At 44.8% G+C, this 24,353-nt stretch overlaps 1 protein-coding gene across 1 annotated transcript in view; it reads right to left on the reverse strand.

Moving 5' to 3' along the window:
- LOC129702791 (5-hydroxytryptamine receptor 2A-like) overlaps nucleotides 1-24,353 on the reverse strand; it is a 49,742-nt gene that overhangs the window by 14,412 nt on the left and 10,977 nt on the right. The window contains exon 2 of the mRNA XM_055644772.1: nucleotides 10,913-11,113. Coding sequence (XP_055500747.1) covers nucleotides 10,913-11,113 — 201 coding nt within the window. The remainder of the gene's footprint in view (nucleotides 1-10,912; nucleotides 11,114-24,353) is intronic.

Below are 24,353 nucleotides of genomic sequence, written 5' to 3' on the forward strand. Positions count from 1 at the left end.
AGGTTAAGGTTGTTTAAGCCCACCACATCAGGCGATTTTTCAGCGGACTGTTGGCGACTTTCAACTTGCCGGCAGTCGCCTGAAAGACCGGGAACTGAACAGCGACTGTCAGTGTGGAACACACACACGCACATACACATCGCATGGCGGGGGCCAGGGCAAGCGGGGGAGCGCTGTCTGAAATTCACATGGTGCAAAGCCAAGGTGATACACATACACACCGCAATGAACAGGAAGGTTGGTGCTGTAATTAAGATGGCTAAAGCACAGTGTATGGTAGGTCCTTTAAAAGAGGGGGGAGAAGGGGGAGAGAAGGAGTGGAGACACTTTTAAGAAGCCAGACAACATTTAGTAAGCCAGAGATACACAGCTGTGAAGTTCGGCGGGCATTTAACATTACCAGTCGGTTATCCTTGGTTCTGAAAACTCCTGCTTACGTTTTTTTTCCCCAATGAGCCAATGAAAATGACTGGTCAGCAAAGGCGATTAACTAAAACTACCTACGACTACCTCGACTACCCATAACTACATGGCGACCCCACTACCACTGCACCTACGACTACAGGATTATCGATTATCTCCATGGCAACCAATTTTTAGTCGCAAAAATGTTTTCAACATGCTGAAGAATTTGCAGCGACCATACTGAGGCCGTGACTAGTTCCCAGAATACGGGAACTCCTCGCGACTCCTCACCAGAGACCACCAGCAAACATGTGGCGACCATGTGGCGAGCGCAGAATCTCCTGCACTCGCCTAAAAAGTGGCCTAGGTGGGACAGGCCCATAGGTCTTATAGAACTGCATCATGACTTCCAGACTCTTATAGGTCAATGCCCCTAGTAATGAAAGAAAGCATTCTATAGGCCTTCTTTAGCATCCTATCTACTCGTGCTGCCACCTTCAGTGAGGTATGAACTTGGTATTGTGAAACGATAATTGATTTGACCTGTTGGTCATCCTGCAGCTTAGAATTATCATCTTCATTTCAACATTATTGCCAGTTATTGTGTTTTCTTCAACCATTCTCATTATACCTCCTATATTCCTCTCCCAAATTGTAAATACAAATGACAAAAATTGTCCCATCGTTCTCCATTATCACCCTCTGCTTCCATTAATTGGGACAAAGTTGGATCTAATATGTCAAATTACCGCAGAGCTCATGGATTCTAACCTATTAAATCAGTGGTCCACGTGGGATCTTGTCAATGGCCTTATTGATGTCCACGTCAAACCTGTGTTTTTTTTTAATCTATAAAAGATTACATCAATTACTTCAGTCAGACAGAAGCAGCACTAACAGAGCCATGCAGACCATCAATAATTCATCTTTGTTTTTCCAAGTGTACATTGATGATTTAATGGAACTTTATTACCATATGTACCAAGGTACAATGACATTCCTTCTTCAATGTAGTTCACTAAACATCCTACTATACGCATTGCTGCAGATGGAGTTTAATGCTGATAAATGTGAGGTGCTACAACTTGGCAGGACAAATCAAAATAGGACGTACATGGTAAATGGTAGGGAATTGAAGAATACAGTTGAGCAGAGGGATCTGGGTATAACCGTGCATAGTTCCTTGAAGGTGGAATCTCATATAGATAGGGTGGTAAAGAAAGCTTTTGGTATGCTAGCCTTTATAAATCAGAGCATTGAGTATAGAAGCTGGGATGTAATGTTAAAATTGTACAAGGCATTGGTGAGACCAAATCTGGAGTATGGTGTACAATTTTGGTCGCCCAATTATAGGAAGGATGTCAACAAAATAGAGAGAGTACAGAGGAGATTTACTAGAATGTTGCCTGGGTTTCAACAACTAAGTTACAGAGATAGGTTGAATAAGTTAGGTCTTTATTCTCTGGAGCGCAGAAGGTTAAGGGGGGACTTGATAGAGGTCTTTAAAATGATGAGAGGGATAGACAGAGTTGATGTGGACAAGCTTTTCCCTTTGAGAATAGGGAAGATTCAAACAAGAGGACATAACTTCAGAATTAAGGGACAGAAGTTTAGGGGTAATATGAGGGGGAACTTCTTTACTCAGAGAGTGGTAGCGGTGTGGAATGAGCTTCCAGTGGAAGTGGTGGAGGCAGGTTCATTGGTATCATTTAAAAATAAATTGGATAGGCATATGGATGAGAAGGGAATGGAGGGTTATGGTATGAGTGCAGGCAGGTGGGACTAAGGGAAAAAAAGTTGTTCGGCACCGACTTGTAGGGCCGAGATGGCCTGTTTCCGTGCTGTAATTGTTATATGGTTATATGGTTATATGGTTATATGGTTATATGGTTATTGCTCTTACTGCTCATTAAGGATAATCCCAGGAGATGTTATGTACATAAGGGGGAAAAGGATCAAAATAATAAAAATGAGTATGGAAGTTGAGGGTTCATGTTGCAGATATATAAGATGTTGGTGAGGCCACATTTCGAGTACTGCGTTCAGTTTTGGTTACCATGTTATAGCAAGGAGGTCAAACTGAAAGGGTGCAGAGAAGATTTATGAGGATGTTGCCAGGACCTGAGGGTCTGAGCTATAGGGAGAGGTTGAACAGGCTATGTCTCTATTCCTTGGAGCGTAGGAGGGTGATGCGTGATCTTATAGAGGTGTACAAAATCATGAGATGAATAGATTGGGTAGACCCACAGAGTCTCTTGTCCAGAGTAGTGGAATAGTGAACCAGAGGACATAGATTTTTAGGTGAGGGGAGAAAGAATTAATAGGAACACGAGAGGGTAACTTTTTATACAAAGGGTTGTGGGTGAATGGAATGAACTGCCAGAGGAGGTGGTTGGGGTAGGTACTATTGCAGCATTTAACAAGCATTTAAACATGGAATGCATAGGTTTAGAGGGATATGGTCCAAACGCAGGCAGGTGGCACTAGTGTAGATGGGGCATGTTGGTCAGTATGGGCAAGTTGGGCCAAAGGGCCTGTTTCCACACTGTATGACTCTATGACATAGTCACAATCATATTTAAGTGCAAGAGTGTAGGAATAGATTACAGTGAGCCACGTTTCTGGCATTTTTTATGATTCGTCTAAAGTTGTTAAAAATGTTGAGTGAAAACTTGGTGATAAAGGCCCGTTGTCCCAGCGGCGGCAATGGGTTTGGCTTGCACGGGTTGGCCAGGCCAGGCAATGTTGTTGGTGTCCTCCACCACTGTTGATGTTGTCTCTCAATTTTTTCTTACAGTAACTTCCCCACCTGTTCTGTAATTACCCATTTATCCCCACTGTCTGTCGAGAATAACAATAACACAATAACTGGCCTCCAGTAATCTGGCACCTCACCTGTAGCTAGTAAAGATTTAAAAATCTGTCAGGTATATGTTAAGAGCATGTCAACTGTTTGCATCATGGTCTGGTTCAGTAACTCAAACACCTAGGAACGAAGGAGGCTGCAGAAAGAAGTGACTATTGCTTAGTCCAGCAGGGATGTTGATGTCCCCACCAACGAAGGGATCAAAAAGGCAGCTAATATCTTCAAACACCCGCACCACCGTGGCCATGCGTTTATCTCTCTGGCACCATCAGGAAGAAGTTATAGGAGCCTGGGAACCATGACCTCAAAGTTCAAGAACAGCTTCTTTCCAGCAACCTTCAGGGTCTTCAGATAAGATGCCTTTTCTGTAAAATCGCTTCTGTCTTGTCTTGATGACATTAAGTCCTGGTTGGCCCTAAACTTTCTTGGATTTAATGAAAAGAAGACAGAGGTGATTTTATTTGATCCCAATGGCTGCCGTGAACCTCCATTTGTTGATTTAGGTCCATTGTCAAGGTACGTGAAGCCAACAGTTGTGAACCTGGGTTTTAGGATGGACAGTGACTTTAAATTAGATCGCCAAATATGCGCGGTGGTTAAGTCCAGCTTCTTTCACCTAAGGAAGCTGGCGAAGGTGAAGCCCATTCTCGAGCGGCAGCATTTTGAGACAGTAATCCATGCCTTTATTACATCTAGGCTGGATTACTGTAACGCGCTCTATTTTGGTGTTGCTCGTTCTTCACTGGCTCGTCTCCAGTTGGTTCAGAATGCTGCTGCTCGCCTTTTAACAGGGACTCGAAAGAGGGAGCACATATCGCCAATTCTGGCCTCCCTACACTGGCTCCCGGTGCACTTTCGGGTTCATTTTAAGATACTGTTATTTGTTTTTAAATCTCTGAATGGGCTCGCCCCGCCTTACCTCTCTGAGCTGCTCCACCCATACGCTCCTGCCCGGTCCCTCAGGTCAGCTGGTCAGCTGCTCCTGGAGGTACCGAGGTCTAATCGGAGGCTCAGAGGGGATAGAGCCTTCTCTGTTGCTGCTCCGGCACTCTGGAACACCCTGCCGTTGCACATCAGACAGGCCCCCTCACTGTCCATCTTCAAATCCAGTGTTAAAACGCATTTGTACTCCCTGGCTTTTGACCATGCCTGAGGCTTTGCTTCTGTTTGTGGTGTTTTTGATGTTTCTTTATTTTACATGTCTTTTCCTACTATTTCTTTTGATTGTTATTTTTGGTGTGTATTAACTTTTTTGTCAATGATTAGTGATGTACACCACTTTGTTGCAGCCATGTTTGTTTTTAAAGTGCTCTATAAATAAAATTATTATTATTATTATTATTATTATTCAATCACACTGCGCAACCCAAACCACAACCCTGTGATGGCGTCATCAACGATCTATGAACTTTGTTTAGGTGGCACTGCATACTTTGGTTCTGCACTATTATAACCTGGTCATCTAGTATTACTGATTATTAATTCATTGTATTTTTGATTATAGTATTTTTTTCCTATTGTGTTAATGGGTTAATAAAGCTTCAGCAAGTAAGAATTTCATTGTTTCGTTCCCGGAGCAAATGACAATTAAACACTCTTGCCTTAACTCTTAGTTCAGAGGGTGGTAGTGGAAGATTGTTATTCAGATTATTGGTGTGCTGCAGGGACTGGAGCGAGGTCCACTGCCATTTGACATCTACATTAACAATTTGGTTAAGAACATGGTTGGCATAGTTAATAAGTTTGTGTATGACACCAAAAATAAATATCAAACCAAACAGTAAGAGTTTCAGTGGGGAGATAAATTGGAAGAAGGCTATTAAGGTAGGTTTGAACTCCAGTGAATAAGGATGGTGAATTAATAACAGGAAACAACAAGATGGCAGCTATGGTGGATCAATGTTTTGCACCAGTCTTCACCGTCGAGGACACTACAAATATCCCCAATATAACAGATGGGCTCATTTCCAATCAAAACTCAATTAAATTCTATGAGTGTAGATTGGAAAACAAGCAACGTGGCTCTTTTTTTTAAAGGAGGAAGCAGAAGATGAGAAAGATAGGTCAGTTACTTTAACATCTATTGTTGGCAAAGTGCCAAAGACATTAATCAAAAAGATGAAGGAATTGCAATTCTGCAATGGGATTTAGATAGATTGTGTGATTGGGTGAATACATGGTAAGTGGAGTTTAACGTAGCAAGTGTAAGATGTACTTTAGTGAAAAGGGATCAAAAGGCAGATTGTTATCTGAATGGAGAAAGGCTGTGAGTGAAGTTCAGAGGAATTCAGAACATAGAACAATATAGTACAGGAACAGGTCCTTCAGCCCAACATGTCTGTGCCAACCATAATAGAAAATGACACTGGCATCTGCCTGCACAGAGTCCATATCTCTCCATTCTTTGCCTGTTTTATTTAAATTCCTCTCAAAGGGCACAAACAACAATGTTACTGAATCTGGTGATATGTGCTTTCCCACGTTTGTATCTTCTGCCTGATGGAGAGGGGAGAAGATGAAGAGACTGGGGTTAAAGTGGCCCTTAATTGTGCTGGCTGTTTTCTCAAGGCAGCATGAAGCATGGCAGGAATCGATGGCAGGGCGGCTGGTTTGTGTGATGGACAAGGGTTACAACTAAAACCTTTTGCAATTTCTTGTGGTCTGTGATAGACCCTTTGCCAAACCGAGAATGTAATGTGTCCCAGTGCATCTGTTGATGTTGGTAAGAGTCTTTCTGAAGAGACATGCTGAACTTTCTTAGTCTTCTGAGGACAGAGAAAGCGTTGATGCGTTTTCTTGGCCATAGCTGCGATATCCAGTTGATCCAGGCCAAATTGTTGATGATATTTATGCCAAGGAAATTAAAACTCTCGACTATTTCCACTGACTGGGGCATATACACAATCTCATTTCCTTAAATCAATAATTAGCTCCTTCATCTTGCTGACATTGAGGGGATGGTTGTTGCCGTGATACTATATTACTGAGATCTCTATCTCTTTTTTGTACTCAGTCTAGTCATTGTTGTAGATTTGGCCTACTATGGTGGTGCCGTCTGCAAAATTATGGAGTTAAAGCAGAGGCCAATTCATTGGATGTTTTCAAGAGAGTTAGATTTAGCTCTTAGGGCTAAAGGAATCAAGGGATATTGCGAAAAAGCAGGAACAGGGTACTGATTTTAGATGATCAGCCATGGTGGTGCTGGCTCGAAGGACCGAATGGCCTACTCCTGCACCTATTTTTTGATGTTTTTATGTTTCTGTTTCTATGGTCACAGACCTCCAGTCAGAAAACACTGCTTCACCGCTATCTTCTGTTTTCTGTGGTTAACCAATTTTATTTACCAAATCACTGTGGACCCCATGATGCTTAATCTACAAAAACCATGAGCGACCTTATCAAATATTTTGCGTAAGTCCATGAAGAAAACATCCACTGCTTTACCTTCATCAATCATCTTCGTCACTTCCTCAAAAGATTCTATCAAATTTGTGAGACAGGATCTCCTCTGCACAAAACTTAATAATTTTATGTTTTTACAAATGGCAAATCAATCCTGTCCTGAAGACTCTTCTCCAATAATTCCCCCATCTGAAGACTCTTCTCCAAGGGGAAATATACCCAGCCCATCCAGCCTTTCCCAGCTGAATCACAACCTCCACACAGCAGGGAAAGTGAACTGCACACCATACTCCAGCTGTGGTTTCATCAATGTCCTGTACACTTGCAACATTACATACCAGTGTACAGTACTGTTCCTTTGACCTGGTTAGTTGGTTTACTAAGCTGCAGATGTTAACACTGCAGCCTCCGCTGTGTCTGTTCTAAAGGGGGGAGACACACTCGGGGACCCAGAAGAGTGAGCGGACCTCCCCTTGCTGATGAATGGTACAGTGGTGCAGTTAGTAGAACCGCTGCCTCAAAGCCCCAGCAACCCACGTTCAATCACAATCTCGGGCGCTGACTGTGTGAAGTTTCCACATTCTCCCTGGGACCATATGGATTCCTGCCAGGTTTCATCGCACATTAACTGCATCCACTGGTTTAGTTGCTGTATATGGGATCATTCAGTGGGCAAGCTAGCTACAGTTCTTTGCTGCAACATGACAGAGCATTTCATTTTTCTACCAGAGTTTGGAATGACCCGGACACAGGTCGGTGCAGACATTGTGGGTCGAAATGCCTGTTCGTGTGTTGTACTGTTCTATGTTTTATGTTCTTTCCTCTATGTTCTGTGTTTTATGTTCAATGGTGTGTGTTCTGTGTTCTTTGATTTGTGTTCTGTACTGTATGTTCTGTATTCTGTGTTCAATATTCCACTTTCTATGTTCTATATTCAGTGTTCTTTGTTCTTTGCAGATACAATAGTGGCACTTAAAGGGTTTTAGGTAGGCACGTGGATATGCAGGTAATGGAGGAACAAGGATCATGCAGGCAGAGGAGATTAGTTTAACTTGGCAACATGTTCAGCATGTTCAGCATGGACATTGTGGGCTGAAGGGCCTGTTCCTGTGCTGTTCTATGTTCTATGACATGTTTCTATGATTGCTGCATATGGTGTGGGCAATGCAGTCATGCACACCTGTGGTTTGGGCTCCTGTTAATTTCCCCTGTCACTGTTCTGTGGCAGGAACAGCAGAAGATGGTTATTGGTACAGCTAAATGTATTGATCCTGAATCACAGTACACACCGTGTGTTATGGGCATGCTGCCCACTGCTTATAATCAAGTGGACATCAAAATCAATGCTCCTGTCATCACAAAAGATTATCATTGGGCCACCAATCCCACACAGTGCAGGACAGGACCACACTATCAATGTTCAGTTGCCTGACAATACAGACCCAGCAGAAGGAGCCATTCAGCTCATCGTGCTCCTGGCAGCCCTGTGATATGACAATCCATCTACAACTCAGTGACTTCTGTGAGAAACGGAGTCACAGAGGTTTACAGCACAGAAACAGGCCGTTCAGCCATGCTGATCAAGTTGCCTCCCTGAGGACATTCCTGATATAATTGTTCAGATCTCCTGCTCATTCTCCACCTAATGACTTGACTCCAGACCATTTTACCGTGGTATCTCCAACACAAATCTCTCGGGGCTTGGTGGGTTTCTGCTCTGAATCTCTCTGTTCTACAACAATCCCATTGTCTCCAGTAATGGACATAGAGTTATTCAGCACAGAAGCAGGATATTCGGTGGATATCACCATGCCTATCAAGCCTAAAAGTGGAGCCTCTGCAGAGTATTTGGTCCCAGGAAATACCAACGTTTCGATCCACATTCTTTGTTTCGAAACCTTTGCCTATTTCCTTCGCTCCGTACCTACCCGCTGAGTCTCCAGCTTTTTTGGTAAAGTCGATTCTCCAGTCTGCAGTTCCTTCTTAACCACTATGCCTATCAAGTTGCCTCTCTGAGTTTGTCCCATTTACCCGCATTTGATCCACATTCCTTGTCACCTTTCCTTTCTCCGTACCTAACTGTCTAAATGTTGGAAGTCTTAGAGTTATACCACACAGATAAAGTCTCCATGGAACTCCTGCCGCACGTTCTTGGGATTTTCCTGGCAGCAGTGAACAGTATAACTATACAAAAAAAGCTTCTCAAGGGTCTCGACCCGAAACATCACATATTTTATTTTTCCAGAGATGCTGCCTGACCCGCTGAGCCATTCCAGCTTTGTATGTCTATCCAGTGTAAACCAATGTCTGCAGTTATTTCCTACACAGTATAACTGAGACGCTGGGCAATGAAGAATGAAACAACTATTGGTGTGCTGAGAAATGCACGGCACTGGTACCAGGTGCTCAGCAAGTCAGTTTGTAGCCACAACAGTGAAGGTGGTTTTTCCTGCTCCCTACTGCAGGGGCCTGGAGTGCAGGGAGTCATTCTGCTGATGCACAAAGGCTTCCGTGGAGCCAGACATGTAGTTTTGGGCTCCTTATTGAAGGAATGGTCATTTATATATTGGACCAACCAGTGCCTGTTTGTGTAGGAAGGAACTGCTGGTTTAAACCGAAGGTAGACACAAAATGCTGTAATTCCTTCTCTCCAGGGATGCCGCCTGTCCTGCTGAGTTACTCCAGCATTTTGTGTCTGTTTGTGTATTTTGCACAAAACTAAACTCATTTTGGCACATGTTTTATTACAATGAGGCTCACTTCTGGAAAAAAAACCCTGACTAGGAATAATACCACAGAAACATAGAAAATAGGTGCAGGAGGAGGCCATCCGGCCCTTCGAGCCAGCACCGCCATTCACTCCTTCCGACTGGACTGCTGCAACTCACTTCTCCTTGGCATCAGCTCCACCTACATCAACCGACTCCAACTGGTCCAGAACGCAGCCGCCCGACTCATCACCCACACCAAATCCTGGCATCACATCACTCCAGTCCTCAAACAACTTCACTGGCTTCCCATCTCCCACCGGATCACCTACAAAATCCTGGTCCTCACCTACAAAGCCCTCCACCATCTGCCCCCCCCCCCCCCCCCCCCCCCATATCTCACTGACCTCCTCTCCCCCTACCAACCCTCACGGTCCCTCAGATCCACATCAGCCGGTCTCCTCTCCATCCACAAATCCAACCTCCGCAGTTTTGGGGACAGAGCCTTCTCCAGGGCAGCTCCCAGGCTCTGGAACTCCCTCCCCCAACTGATCCACAATTCCGTGTCCCTCACCATCTTCCAATCCCGCCTCAAGACCCATCTCTTCACCTCTGCCTATCCTTAGCCCCACGTCCCCCTCCCTTTTCATCTGTGCTTGAATTGCCTCATATTGTGTTTTGAATTGAATTCTGTCTTTAATTTGTGTACTAGTCATGTCTCTACTATTTATTTCATTCCGCTTACATGTTTTTCCTCTACCTGCTAAATTTTTGTAAGGTGTCCTTGAGACTCTTGAAAGGCGCCCATAAATAAAATGTATTATTATTATTATTATTGTGATCATGGCTGATCAAAGTGGTCAAAGCAACTCGGGTTGGGTTGGGACAGTTTTTAATGGGCTGAATGGCTTCCTCATGTGTATGTGGTTCCACCAATCTCTGGCTCTGCCATTTGCTTCACTGCCGCACACATCTGGCTCCATTACACATTATGACAGAGAGCACACCACGCCACGCCACATCAGTGACTGGGAAACAGTGTCCAGGGATCAGGAAAAGTGGCTCGCAGTGCAATGACACCCCTTCATTCTTTCATACATTTCCCATAAAGTTTGCATCCCTCGATCCCGTTGGACATCAGCACTAAAGTCCTATGGAGCCACCAGTTGTCTGAACTTGAGGCCGATGAAGCTGCTCCTATCTTCACGGTGTGTGCAGCCTTTGCGAGCTCTACGAGTGAGTTAGCCTGAACTATTGGATGATGACCCAGCTTAAAATAATCCTTTGTTTATATCTGTCCCCACAGTGCCTGATTACCAGGCTGATTACCATCCTCAGAGGTGTAGTTAGTCTCGCATTATCATCAGACTACTTATTACCCACTGTCACGGTTTAAAATAAAAATTAGAGGCTGTAATTATATTACATTATATGTTTCATTATTCAGGGAAGGGAAGAAGGTGGGGAGAAAAGACAAACAATGAGTAGACTGGTAAATCTGTCTCTGGATAATGAGATATTGTGTACTCACCAACTGAGATTGTCCAAACGGCAATTATTTTCAGGAATGCCTTTGTTCTGGAGTTGAAGCGGCTGTGATGGATAGGATTCCGAATCGCAATGTAGCGATCTAAAGATATTGCACACAAGTGCATGATAGATGCAGTTGAAAATAATACATCAAAATAAATCCATATCGGGCAAAGTTTGACAGGTAGCGGCCAGAGGTATCCTAGAAATAAGACAGAAGTCAATGAATTACTGAAACTGAACATCTTTAAACATTTGGAAACACAAGAGATTGCAGATGCTGAAACGCTGAGCAAAAACATATTGCTGGAGGTACTCAGCAGGTCAGGCGGCATCTGTGGAGGGAAATAGACAGGTGACATTTGAGGCTGGAAGCCTTCTTCAAATTGATGCAGTAGAGAGAAGAAAGCAGGTAGAATGAAGTGCAGGGAAGGGATGGGTAAGAGCTGGAAAGTGATAGGTGGGTACGGGTGAGGAGGGGATCAATGGTAAACGAGTCTGGTGGGAGAGGGGTGGGTGGAGATAGTAACCAAGGCTGGAGGTGATAGGTGGAGGACAAAAGGGTCCTGACACAAAACATCATCTAGCCACTTTCCTCTACAGATGCTGCCTGAACCGCTGAGTTCCTCCAACAGTTTATTTTTAATTATAAACTTTCTTTTTATCTTAAATATAAATAGAGTTTGAATCATCGGAATTGCGACTTTATGACGCATTAATCTCTGAATGAATGTGAAACCTGGATATAGAATGCAATCTCCCCCGGTTCCACAATATATATCAGGGTGAGCAGCAAGAAGGAAGATTCTGTCTGATGACATATTTGGTAGTCCTGGGTGGTCTTGAAAATGATGAAAGAGCTGGAGGCTAGAGCAGTCACAGTGCATCGCCAGGGCTTGTTGCATTTATATTTAGAACCTGCAACAGTCGACACACTGAGCTCAGTGAAGCCGAAAGAACCACTCAAATTCCCAAAGTACTTTTCATGAATTCGGAAGCACACAAAGGGGTGTTAAACTCAGGGAAGTGCTTTGCAGATTGTGTAACAAGGCAGCCAATGCGCGAACATCGAGATCCCATGGATTGGTGGTGCAGGCAGGATTATCATCTGCTTCGTGGCTGTTAGCTGAAGCAGGGGCATTGCCAGGAGATAGGGCAAAGCCCTGCACTGGTCTCCAAGGAATTGTTTCAGCTTGGTTTAACGTCCCAATCGGACACAGCAACACAGAGCAATTGTAAAATCACGTCCTTAGAACTGCCTCAATTAGTCACACAGCTCCCTCCAGCCAGATCCATCATCCCAAAATGTCAGAACTGCTGATTATTACTGTGAGCTGTTATCCCTTTCAAAATATCCCTAATTAGCAGATGTGCTGTATTTTCACCAATTTTATTTGTTCACAAATTGGCTTCTGGTTATGGAGAAAGGCCAGACTTTCACCTCTGTGGAAGAGTTTGAAGGCCAATTATCACGTGTACTTTGCATGGTAGCAAAGGAGCTTTTATTGAGAAATTATCGATCTATTTCTGCCTTTTTTTATGTACACATTGTTAGTGGTCAGTTTTTTGGTGAGATTCTGAGGTGGTTGATGAGGCCCTTGTGGGAAAGCCAGACTGGTGGGGCAGGACGTGGATGGTTGGTGAGGTGAGGTGAGGTGAGGTGTCCCCCTCCTTCTGCGTATTCCTATTCCCCCAATCTACATCGCTGCGATCCTCGCTTGCTTACTTTTGTCTTCACTTTCTCGGTAGCTGTAACATTACATTCTGCATGGTTATGATTGTACTCATGTATAGATAATTTATGCATAGCTGGATTACATGCAAACATCTTTCACTGCATCTCGGTTGAGATGGAAATAATATAAACCAAGACCAATGTGTCCCTGATGGAATGACTGTGCGGAAACCACTGCCCTTGCTGTGGAGCGACTCACCCTGATGTCTGCAGGGGACTAGAAATGTGCCTCGCTGTTGCTGAGGCAAGTAGGCACTCTAACGTGTGAAGGAGATGATGGGGCCACCTCTCACCAAGCTGCCCCATGTTTCCCAGTTCTTCCCTCCCAATCCCTAGCTCACAGGAACCCCCTCTGGCTTTCCGCCCAGATGGCCTTATCCTGACACCTTCCGTCAGTCCTGCCAGCCATGGCTGGGGTCAGGCTTCAGTGAGGAATGAGCCTTCAAAGGCTGACACCATCCCTTTGCTACATGGCAGAGTGTCTTTAGCAACCATGTGTCCAATGACAATCCATGTTTCTGAGTGTCAACCCTTTGAGCACCAATGGAATGTTTGTTTGGCCATTTCCTGTATTTCATGCTGACTGGGTGTAGGGGCTGTGTACACTGTTACGCATGTTTGTGCTCTTTGCCTGAGATAAAGGCAGACTGAGGCATTCAAAAAGAGTGATGCCCAACATCTGGGCATCAGTGCGACTCTTTGAACTAACCCGCGGCATTTTCCCAGGGGAGCGTACGTTGCGTTCCTCGCCCACAACCTGTGGACATGGAACTGCAGCCCACTCCAAGGAGCAGATCCCAGTTTGTCGCTGAACCTTGGAAATCTAATATTCAACTTGAAATGTTTTCAAAACTGCAACGATGTGGGGTGCTGTCAGCCTAAGGCTGAGGTTAAATTAAAACCTCTTCCCGAGACAGCGCTGGCAAGATGCCTGGAAACTGTTGGGTCTCCGTGGTTCAAGCTGTAGAACAGGGAAACCAATTGTGCAACTTGGTGACTCAGACGGCGAGGCGGGAGGTGGGAAGAATGAAAGGGTTAGAAATCAGAAGAGATATAAAGGGATGAAGCTGGAGAGCTTGATGAAGAGCTTCAGATAGGCTGGGACGTTTTCCCTTGAGCGTCGGTAGAGAGATTTGTTATTGACTTTATAGAGATCTACGTATAAAATCATGACGGGCAGAAAAGAGAGGAATGGTCACAGTCTTTTACCCAAGGTAGGAGAGTCCACAATTGGTGGGCATAGGTTTAGGGTGAGAGAGGAAAGATTTAAAGGGGATCCGAGGGGCAGAGTTTTAACATAGCGGGTGGTTGGTATATGGAATGACCTGCAAAGGAATTGGTGGAAGAAGGTTACAATTACAATGTCTACACAACATTTGGACAGGTAAATGGATAGAAACGGTTTAGAAAGATATGGGTCAAGCATTGGCAAATGTAGGCTCAGGTGGGCATCATGGTCAGCATGGTCGAGTTGGGCCGAAAGGCCTGTTTTTGTGCTGTATAGCACGATGACTCTCGGAAGTTAGGTTTATGGAGGAGAAGAATGTTGGATGGGAAGATGAAGGGATTAAGAAGGTCTGGAGCAAACAAAATACGGGCATTAATGCTAGTTGTCAATGCAGAACACGTTTTATTTCCAGAATGAAAGGGGACCACATACAAAAGCTACAAAATTCCCACGGGACTAGACAGAATAGATGCAGGGAGAATATTCCCGATGGCCATTGAGCCCAGGGTCAGGGGTTGCAGTCTAAGAGTAAGGGATAAATTAATTGGGACTGAGATTCAAAGATATGTCTTTACACCGAGAGTGGTGAACCTGTGGAATTCTCTTCTACGGATGTTAGTGAAGTTCAAATCATTGAACATATTTCCGGAAGGAAGGAGGTGGAATAGGTAGGATTAAGGTTGGAGTGATGAAGGGGTGTGAAGGGAACATAGGAACAGGGTTCTACATTTGGATGCTAAACTATGATGAGTTATACAGTTATACATAGAGTTATAAAGTTAAACTTTCAGCCCAATGCCAACATGCTGACCAAGGTGCATACCTGAGCCTACTTTTGCCCATGTTTGCCCCATATCCCAATAAACATTTGCTATACATGTACCTGACCCTGGCACTGAAGATGTGTTGAACACCAACCACGAGCAGAGGGGACATGATCTGTACTGACCACTCACACTGCGGATGTGCTCCACATTGCCACTGGCACTGGGGATGTGCTCCTCACGGACCAGTGGGATTTAGAGGCATGCTGGACACTGACCATGTGTTCGACATTGACCACTGGAACACTTGACATGCTCTGCACTGACCACAAGAAGGAGGGTGGGGATGTATTCTACACTGACCAGTGCATTGGGGACATGCTCTACACTGACCACTGGCACGAGTGGTGTTCATTATGTATGGACACTGCTGAACAAGGTGCTCACCACCACAGCACTGACCCAAGGACATCAATGGCCAGTCACTCGCCTGTCAAGACCATGCTGCGGGAGTGGTGTCAATGCCGGACATCACTGTGCAGAGCCAGGCCCATCCTGCATCTGCCTCCCTCCACAGGAGGACAGAGAGCAAAGCTTGCGACAGCCACTGACTGGTCATCAACCATCGGTTTCCCAGGAGGATTCTCTTGGGCAACACGGGCAATGTGTGATGAGATTCCAGTGCCATCTGGGGGTCACACTCCCCCCCCCCTCCCAGCACAGTCCCACAGGAGCGACGAGCAAGGATGTACAGGGTACGATGCCTATCTCCCTAGTGTACACTGTGGAATTCTTTGCCACAGAAGGCTGTGGAGGCCAAGTCAATGGATATTTTTAAGGCAGAGATAGATTGATTCTTGATTAATACGGGTGTCAGGGGTTATGGGGAGAAACTTTATTACGGACTCAAGGTCCAGACAAGGGGCAACATTACATACAAATGCATTTTGCATATTAAAAAATATCATAAATACATATAAAATTTAGTATATCACTTATAAAAGCATCATAAATTATATATTTAAAAAAAAACACAATACATGAATTAAAAATCCAGATTAAAATGATCAATATCCTACAATGAGACAACGGGATTCAGCTGGGATTCGTAGCGTGTAGTGCTAACCCTTATGTTTGACAAGGCCACATTTTTACATTTTTAGAGTCATTTATCTTGCAAATGAATTTATACATATGATTTCGCAGGATAGCTTCTAAAGTACTGGTATAATTCCTCTCCTTTCACTTATGACCGTATGACCTTATGACAAAGCCTATTAGGGTCAAACAATCAGAACAGAGTCTGTTTAGAAATAGGCGTGGGTCATGGGTGTAGGTGGATGGAGGGAGTGTCAGAGGGAGTTGGTGAGCATCAAAGAGAGAGAGTTGGGGTTACTTTGAGAGCTGAGATAGACTTAATGTGCTGAATGGCCTCCAAAATTGAAAGGAAATATCAGAAAGAATTAGTGCGTGAATACACTCCAGGACCTTTTCGTAGACTGGCAGCCAATAGTAAGGGAAATTGCAGATACACAAGGGCATATACAAGGGGACTCTCTACACTTCCCTTCCATTCTGTTGCAGCAGAGGTAGTGAAGACAGGATTAGTAATATTTTCTGCCCCTTTCCTTCCCCCCACCACCCTGCATCAGTCTGAAGAAGGGTTTTGGCTCGAAACGTTGCCTATTTCCTTCGCTCCACAGATGCTGCCGTACCCGCTGCGTTTCTCCAGCAATTTTATTTACCTCATATTTTTCCAGTGCTTGGAGATGCTGGCTGTAGGTAGACTGTTCCTCAAAGCCAAGCAGGAGACTGGGATTTGTTGCTGGACACTGTGTGTTCTGTGCCAGGCCTGATGTCCTGATCTTCAAACAATATTTCAACCAGAGGCCAGGCTGGACTTTGAAGGTGGTGTTTAGTAAAACACAAAATGCTGGGTACGGAGGGAGTGCTGTAACGAGAAGCAGTGGATGGAGTGTAGGTACCTTAGATCTGGGAGGCCTAGGAGGCAGAATGCTTTTCTGCACCCAAATATTTTCACCAAGACACTTTTCTTCACCTCGATTTGTCTGCTGAGATAAGGTGCTGGGGCAGTTAGGAGAGGAATTTATGCATTGGAAAAGTCCTCTTTTCACATGCCTCAGTGAAAGCATTGATGATGGTTTGGAGCACGGTCTCTGAAGGTGTACGAGCACACGTTGTCTGTACGTTGTCTGGAAGCTCAATCTGAAGTGTGGGTGATATTGGTTTTGGAGTACAGTCGCCGTATGTTGAACAGCTTCCCATTGATTCCAAAGATTATCTCTGCTCCTGTGGGAGGTTTACTGCCATGAGGAGCAGCCACGTGGCAAGATAGATTGAGAAAAGTGTTCAGCTAATCCGGTCTTCACTGAGATTGGTTGTGCTGTAGGCCCACTAATTAGTATTAAACCTTGCATGCTAGAGTGATGATGAATGGGGACTTGCTACTCAAACATCCCTGCACAGCAATAATGCAAGTGCGTTCAGAAGAATTGTCTTGATTAGCTTAGAATGATAATGGAAAAGATATAGACTGCTACAAGGTTTAAATGATCGGTTGAATAAGTGCCGGTTTGAATGGTAGGAGAGTAGATTTGGCGTGGGTAAAGTGTAATCAATTCTTGGCAGGCAAAGCTGTGATAGAACTACGGGTGGGAGGCTTTGAAAGTGGAGACGTTTGAGCTGCAGTCCAGGTTCACTTCCATGGGGGAAAGAGAGGGGAAAGTAGTACGAGAGCTTTGTGGTGACTTGGTACGGAGAGTTAAAAGGAATGGCAAACGTTAGAGGCTTTTCACACAAGTGAGAATCGAGGTGACAACCCAAAGGGAATAAGACAAGAAGAAAAGGCAAAGACAGTGTGAGAAAGACCTGGTGGCAAACAAACAGGAAACCTAGTCAAGTTGCACACAGGTGCCATCTTGCTTCCAACAGTATTATGCAGACAATGCCCCAAAACAGAATTTATACATTGAACATATATTCAACTACTCATAATTCACACATAAATAGTCACTTGTGACAATAAAGTATTCCTATTCCGATTCCTAAATTCTGCAAGACGGTTGAAAGAGAAAGACTGCTGAAAAACAATAAATGTTTGCCAAAATACACAAATTAAAAATGAGCCCACAGTAGTGCAAGAGGTTGTCTGTGTTCCGTTGCTGTGCTAGGATCAGGTTGTTCAAGAGGGATGAGGGTTACAAGTTATTTCAATAACCTGATGACTGTATGAAAGTACCTGTTCCTCAACCTGGTGGGGTGGGACTTCAGGCTTCTGTATCTCCTGTACCAAGAATATCCAGCAGGTATTGAACATGAAAAGGGGAGTTCACCAGTGATGAGAAAGGAAGTCTACCCATGGAGACAGGGGACGCTGGAGCAGGAAAGGAGGTCTTCACAGCATTTAGTGCATTTTCTCAGAGTCTTGGTGAGACCACACCTGGAGTATTGCGTACAGTTTTGGTCTCCAAATCTGCGGAAGGACATTATTGCCATAGAGGGAGTGCAGAGAAGGTTCGCCAGACTGATTCCTGGGATGTCAGGACTTTCATGTGAAGAAAGACTGGATAGACTCGGCTTATACTCGCTAGAATTTAGGAGATTGAGGGGGGACCTTATAGAAACGTACAAAATTCTTAAGGGGTTGGACAGGCTAGATGCAGGAAGATTGTTCCCGATGTTGGGGAAGTCCAGGACAAGGGGTCACAGCTTAAGGATAAGGAGGAAATCCTTTAAGACCGAGATGAGAAAAACATTTTTTCATACAGAGAGTAGTGAATCTCTGGAATTCTCTGCCACTGAGGGTAGTTGAGGCCAGTTCATTGGATATATTTTTATAGGAAGTTAGATGTGGCCCTTGTGGCTAAAGGGATCAGGGAGTATGGAGAGAAGGCAGGTATGGGATACTGATGATCAGCTATGATCATATTGAATGGCGGTGCAGGTTCGAAGGGCCGAATGGCCTACTCCTGCACATAATTTCTATGTATCTATGTATCTAAGTACCAGGGAAGACGATGCTGCAGGTGGAACGCTGCTTGGACCAAAGATTGATAAAGAGGATGTAATAGGAATGATAAAGAGGATGTTTGCTATACAGGATAAATCACTGGGTACAGATGCATGTGTCCTGGGTTGCTTAGTGATGTTAGTGAGAAAACTGCAGAGATCCTGGGCTTAATCCCCCAATAATCTATAGATCCAGGAATGATGTCTGAGGTTGAGAAAACTGCAAACATTGCACTTATGATCCAAAAAGATGAAAGTATGTCTCCAATAACTGCAGATCAGACAGACCAATCTCAGCTGTGGGGAGAGTTCAGGAAATGAGAATCAAAGACAGATTCAGTCAGTTATGCAAATATGACATAGCTACAGAAATGGTTTTGTTAAAGATGGATAGGTGACTTTTTGGGTTGGGCTGATTGTTTCGGGGGGGGGGGGGGGGGGGGGGGGGGGGGGGGGGGGAAGGGGGAAGGAAGAGAGAGGAGGGGCAGTACAAAGCCTGGCAGGTAATAGATGAAGCAAGAGTGGGGGTTCTGATCGACAAATAACTGGACACGGATTGAAGAGATGGGAATTGTGAAGCAAGAGGAATTAATGTAGGTGGAAGAGGAGGGGAAGAGGGGAAATGTGTGAGGAGATCCTTTGAAATGTGTGTAAATCCAGGTGGAGCACAGGGGAGTGAGGGAAGGCAGGAGTGGAGGAAGAAGAAGGGAGGAGGATTTATCTAAAATTGGAATATAAAATGTTCATAGCATTGGGTTGTGAGCTACTGCAAGCTGGATATGAAATGTTGTTCTTCCAGTTTACGTGTAGCCTCAGTCTAGCTGTGGAGGAGGCCCAAGACAGTATGGGAGTGGGAAGATGAGTTAAATCAACCGGGAGATCCAGTAGCCTTTGGCGGACCGAGCGCAAGTGTTCAGTGAAACGGTCACCGAGTCTACACTTGGTCTCACCAATGTACAGGAAGCCATTGCGAACACTGGGTGCAGTGGGTGAGGTTAGAAGAGGTGCACGTGAATCTCTGTCTCACCTGGAAAGACTGCTGGGGTCTCTGTATTGAAGTGAGGGAGAAGTTATAGGAACAGGTGTTGCATCTCTTGTGGTTGCAGCGGAAAATACCTGAGGAGGGAATGGCATGGATGGGAAGAGATGAGTGAACAAAGGAGTTGCAGATGGAGTGATGAATGGGGAAGGCAGAAAGGGGTGGGGATGAGACGGTGGTGGGATCGTGTTGATGGTGACAGAAATGTTGGAGGATGATGTGTTGGATGGGGAAGCTGGTGGGGAGAAAGGTGAGGACCAGGGGACCTCTACCCTTGTTCCGTCTGTTGGCAGGAGGAGTATGAACAGAACTACAGGACACAGAGGAGACTCGAGGGATCCTTCATGAGGAAAGCCTCATCTTGGGAGCATTTGTTGTGCAGACAAGAGTAGGGAACAGCGCCTTTACAAGAGGCAGAGCGGGATAAAGTGTAGTCCAGATAACTGGTATTTAAATCATGAAGGGTATCGATAGAGTGGAACTGTTCCTTTTGGTGGAGGGGTCAGAAACTAGGGAGAGAGTGAAGCCATTTGTCTAATGAGTCTAAAGTGACCCTGGGAATGCAGTGAGATGTTAGGGTCCATTCTGCATTTCTGGGGAGCAGTGTCAGCTGATCCAATGTGGCTTGAGTTATCAGGAGAGGTTAAGCAGGTAGGATGCGCCGCTTTTCACAGGAGCGATGATAGAGGTATATAAAATTATGAGATGCATATTCACCACCATCCATCAGGAGAAAACCCCGAGCACCATCATGGTACATGATCACCCCTGATCTTGTAACTCTGTCCCTTGTCTGAGTCCCTCCCACTAATGGACCTAAAGGGGGCAGGGTCCATCTGTGTAGTTTGCAGACTTATGGAGAGAGGGCAGGGGTGGGGGTTCAGCTCACAGTGCAAGAAAGGCCTTTTTCCCCCCATTCTGTGCTGATGTAGTGGTCACCAATATCATCCAAAGGCCATGCAAATGCTGAGAGCAGGCTTTGAGGTGCTTGAATCCATATAAAATCAGCATTATTTTGCCCATATTTTAAAGGAATAGCAAGCTTTTAATTTTCACGCAACTTGAACATCCAGGAGCGAAAAAGACTACAAAAAGCTGTGACCACTGCCCAGTCCATCACCGGCTTTGACCTCCCCACCGTCGAAGGGATTTGTCGTAGTCGCTGCCTCAAAAAGGCAGCCAAAATCATCAAAGACCCACACCATCCTGGCCACACACTCATTTCACCATTGCCGTTAGGAAGAAAGTACAGGAGCCTGAAAACTGTAACGTCCAGGTTCAGGAACTGCTTCCCTACAGCCATCAAGCTGTTAAACACAACAACGAATAAGCTCTGAGCTCTGAGCTCTGAACTGCAAAAAACTATATTATTATTGCACTATATTTGTTATTTATTGAACTTTTTCTTTTTTTTCTTCTTTCCCCATTATGTACTATGTTTACATATTCACATATTCTGCTGCGCTGCAGCAAGTAAGAAAGTTCCACCCGGGACATATGACAATAAAACACTCTTGACTCTTGAGGAAGGACATTATTGCTATTGAGGGAGTGCAGCGTAGGTTCGCCAGGTTAATTCCCGGGATGGCAGGACTGACATATGATGACAGAATGGGTTGATTTGGTTGGTATTCACTGGAATTTAGAATGATGAGAGGAGATCTCATAGAAACATATAAAATTCTTAAAGGATTGGACAGGCTAGATGCAGGAAAAGTATTTCCGATGTTGGGAGAGTCCAGAACCAGGGGTCACAGTTTAAAGATATAAGGGGTAGACCATATAGATGAGGAAAAACGTTTTCACCCAGGGAGTTGTGAATATGTTGAATTCTCTGCCACAGAAGGCAGTGGAGGCCAATTCACTGGATGGTGGGAGTTAGATTTAAGGGGGATATGGGGAAAAGCAGGAAAGGGGTACTGATTTTAGATGATCAGCCGAATGGCCTACTCCTGCACCTATTTGTCTATGTTTCTAACCTCCTTGCAACTCAGTTCTTCATTAAACACAGGTCTCTGAGGTTCCACATCAGTCCTTTTCTCGTTCATCTCCTCTGACATCTCAATTATCCCTCCTGGAATCAAATTGTCTGGATTATATTTGTGCAAATCTTTGCTCGCTCCGAACCCATTGCATGTAAACTGAATTACAGTGGGGTAGCTGGGAGCAAAATGGCTGAAATTAGCTGCAGGAAAATGATCTGGCTGTGAGATATGCACATGGAAGCTTCACATCATTTATGAGAAGCATTCAGATGTGTACTTAGAGCTAGAGATAGAGATAGATACTTTATTGTCACATGTACCGTGAAGGTACAGGGAAATTCTTTGTTTTTGCATATACAGTACACAAAAGAGTCGCCAAAAGGCGCAGAAGAGGCTGCGGATCGATACTAATACATGGGATTCACGTGGATGGGTACTGTTGATTATCTGTGCCTCACCTCTCTCCCTGTGGCAGCAGCCTACCATTGCTGCTGGGAGATGTCTTGACCTATGGATCCGTGGGTGTAGGTAAGATTCACAAGGATGTTCCTGGGACTGGAGGCTTTGGGTGATGGAAGGCTGGATAGGATGGTATTTATTCTTGGAGCAAAGAAGGCTGAAGGGTGACTTTATAGAAATGTTTTAAAATCATGAGGGGCATGGATAAGGTGGATGATTTTGCCAGGATAGAGGTGTTTAAAACTGAAGGACACAGATTTAAAGTTGGAGGGGAAAGATTTAAAGAGTTACCTGAGAGAGACCTTGTCACACACTGGGTATGTGGAAAGATCTGACATATGTAGTGGTAGATGTGGACACAATAACAACATTTAAAAGACATATGGGCAGGTGCATCAATAGGGAAGATTTAAAGGGATATGGGACAAATGCAGGAAAATAGGATAAGCAAAGATAGGCATAAGGCGGCATGGACAAGTTGGGCTGAAGGGCCTGTTCCATGCTGTACAACTCTCTGAGTCTATGAGTGCCACCTGGCAATGACCTCGTTATTCCAGTCAACATGCCAATAATGCCTGCTGTAGCTAATGCTGGTGGCCTGCACGGAGCCACAGGGAAGGGGTGCCTGTCAGCCACTAACTCTTCAGCTCCTCAGGGACTTCTGTGAGTTAATGGTACAGGTCAGAATGATGATGAAGGCGATCACAGGATCTGTGGCCCACCGTGGGCTCACCCTTCAGCCAAGACACAGTGCAGGGTCGCAATGTGATCACTGAGGCATCAGGCGACTGGTGGACTGCAAATGCAATGTCATCATTCAGGAAGGATATGATAGGTAACACCAGGCCAGTGAGTCAAACTTCAGTGGTCGGGAAGTTATAAGGGACTGGATTGATCCACACTTGGAAAGGCTGGGACAGTATTACTCTGTCAGGGGAAGATCCTGTCTCACCAATCTGATTGAATTTTTCAAAGAGGTAACAAAATATATTGATTAGGGCAATGCAGTGGATGTCGTAAAATGTGAAATTCAGAAAGGCTTTGACAAGACCTCGCATGGGAAACTGAACTAAAAGGTTCATTCCCAAGGCAACTTGGAAAATTTGTTCTAAAATCCCCAGGGGCAGACGGCAACAGTTACCAATGGTACACCACAGGGAGTGTGTAGGAAGGAACTGAAGATATTTGTTCACACCAAAGATAGACACAAAAAGCTGGAGTAACTCAGCGGGTCAGGCATCATCTCTGGAGAAAAGGAATAGGTGACGTTTGGGATCGAGGTCCTTCTTCAGGCTGAGATACTTTCTTTATCTCTCCTTTTCCTCTCCCCCGACTCTCAGTCTGAAGAAGGATCTTGACCTGAAACATCACCTATTCCTTATCTCCAGTGTATACCACAGGGATCTGTGCTGAGACACTAACTGCTCAAGATATACATAAACGATTTGGATGTGAATGTAGGAGACATGGTTAGTAAGTTTGCAGATGATATAAAATTCAATGGTGGTGTTAATGAAGAAGGTAGTCTTAGCCACAGCATGATATTGATGGGGTGATAAAATGGACAGTTAATCGCAGCTAGAATCCAACCTGGATAAGTATGCATTGATGCTCTGTGGGAGAAGTAGTAAGGGCAGGACATACACAGTGAATGGTGGGATTCCAGGGAGTACTGAGGAACAGAAGGACCTTGGTATACAAGGATCCATGCAGATGGCATAACGCAGTCAAGGTAGTGAGGATGGCATGTAAGATAACTCTTCTACAGGCAGCAGTGATACAGGGAGGAGGTGCTGAGTTTGAAAGCTCTCCTTTGGATCTGTACCATCAAATTAGGCTGATGGAACAACAGACAGTGACTCTGAAAATTTACCACCAGCTCTCTTTGCAAAACCTGATATATCATCCAAACCCATTCGAAGGGTAAGCAAACCAGTGTCAGTGTGGACTCCTAGCCCACGTTCCATCACTGAGGCTCCAGTTACACTCTGCAGTTCCAGTGGGATACATGGACATGTTCAAAAGATACAAGGATGAGTTCAAAATCTCCTTGAGAAAGTGCAGGACCTCAATCCACATGTGGGAATCGTTAGCCCATGAACAATCAAAACATGCAAAGACCATTCAGGCCAGCACTGAGAAGTCCGAGTCCCCACAGTGGGACATTTTCGCTGGAACCTTCCCCACGACAAGAGTGGTGGTC

Source organism: Leucoraja erinacea, chromosome 13 (genome assembly GCF_028641065.1).
Source record: "Leucoraja erinacea ecotype New England chromosome 13, Leri_hhj_1, whole genome shotgun sequence".
Taxonomy (NCBI): Eukaryota; Metazoa; Chordata; class Chondrichthyes; order Rajiformes; family Rajidae; genus Leucoraja; species Leucoraja erinaceus.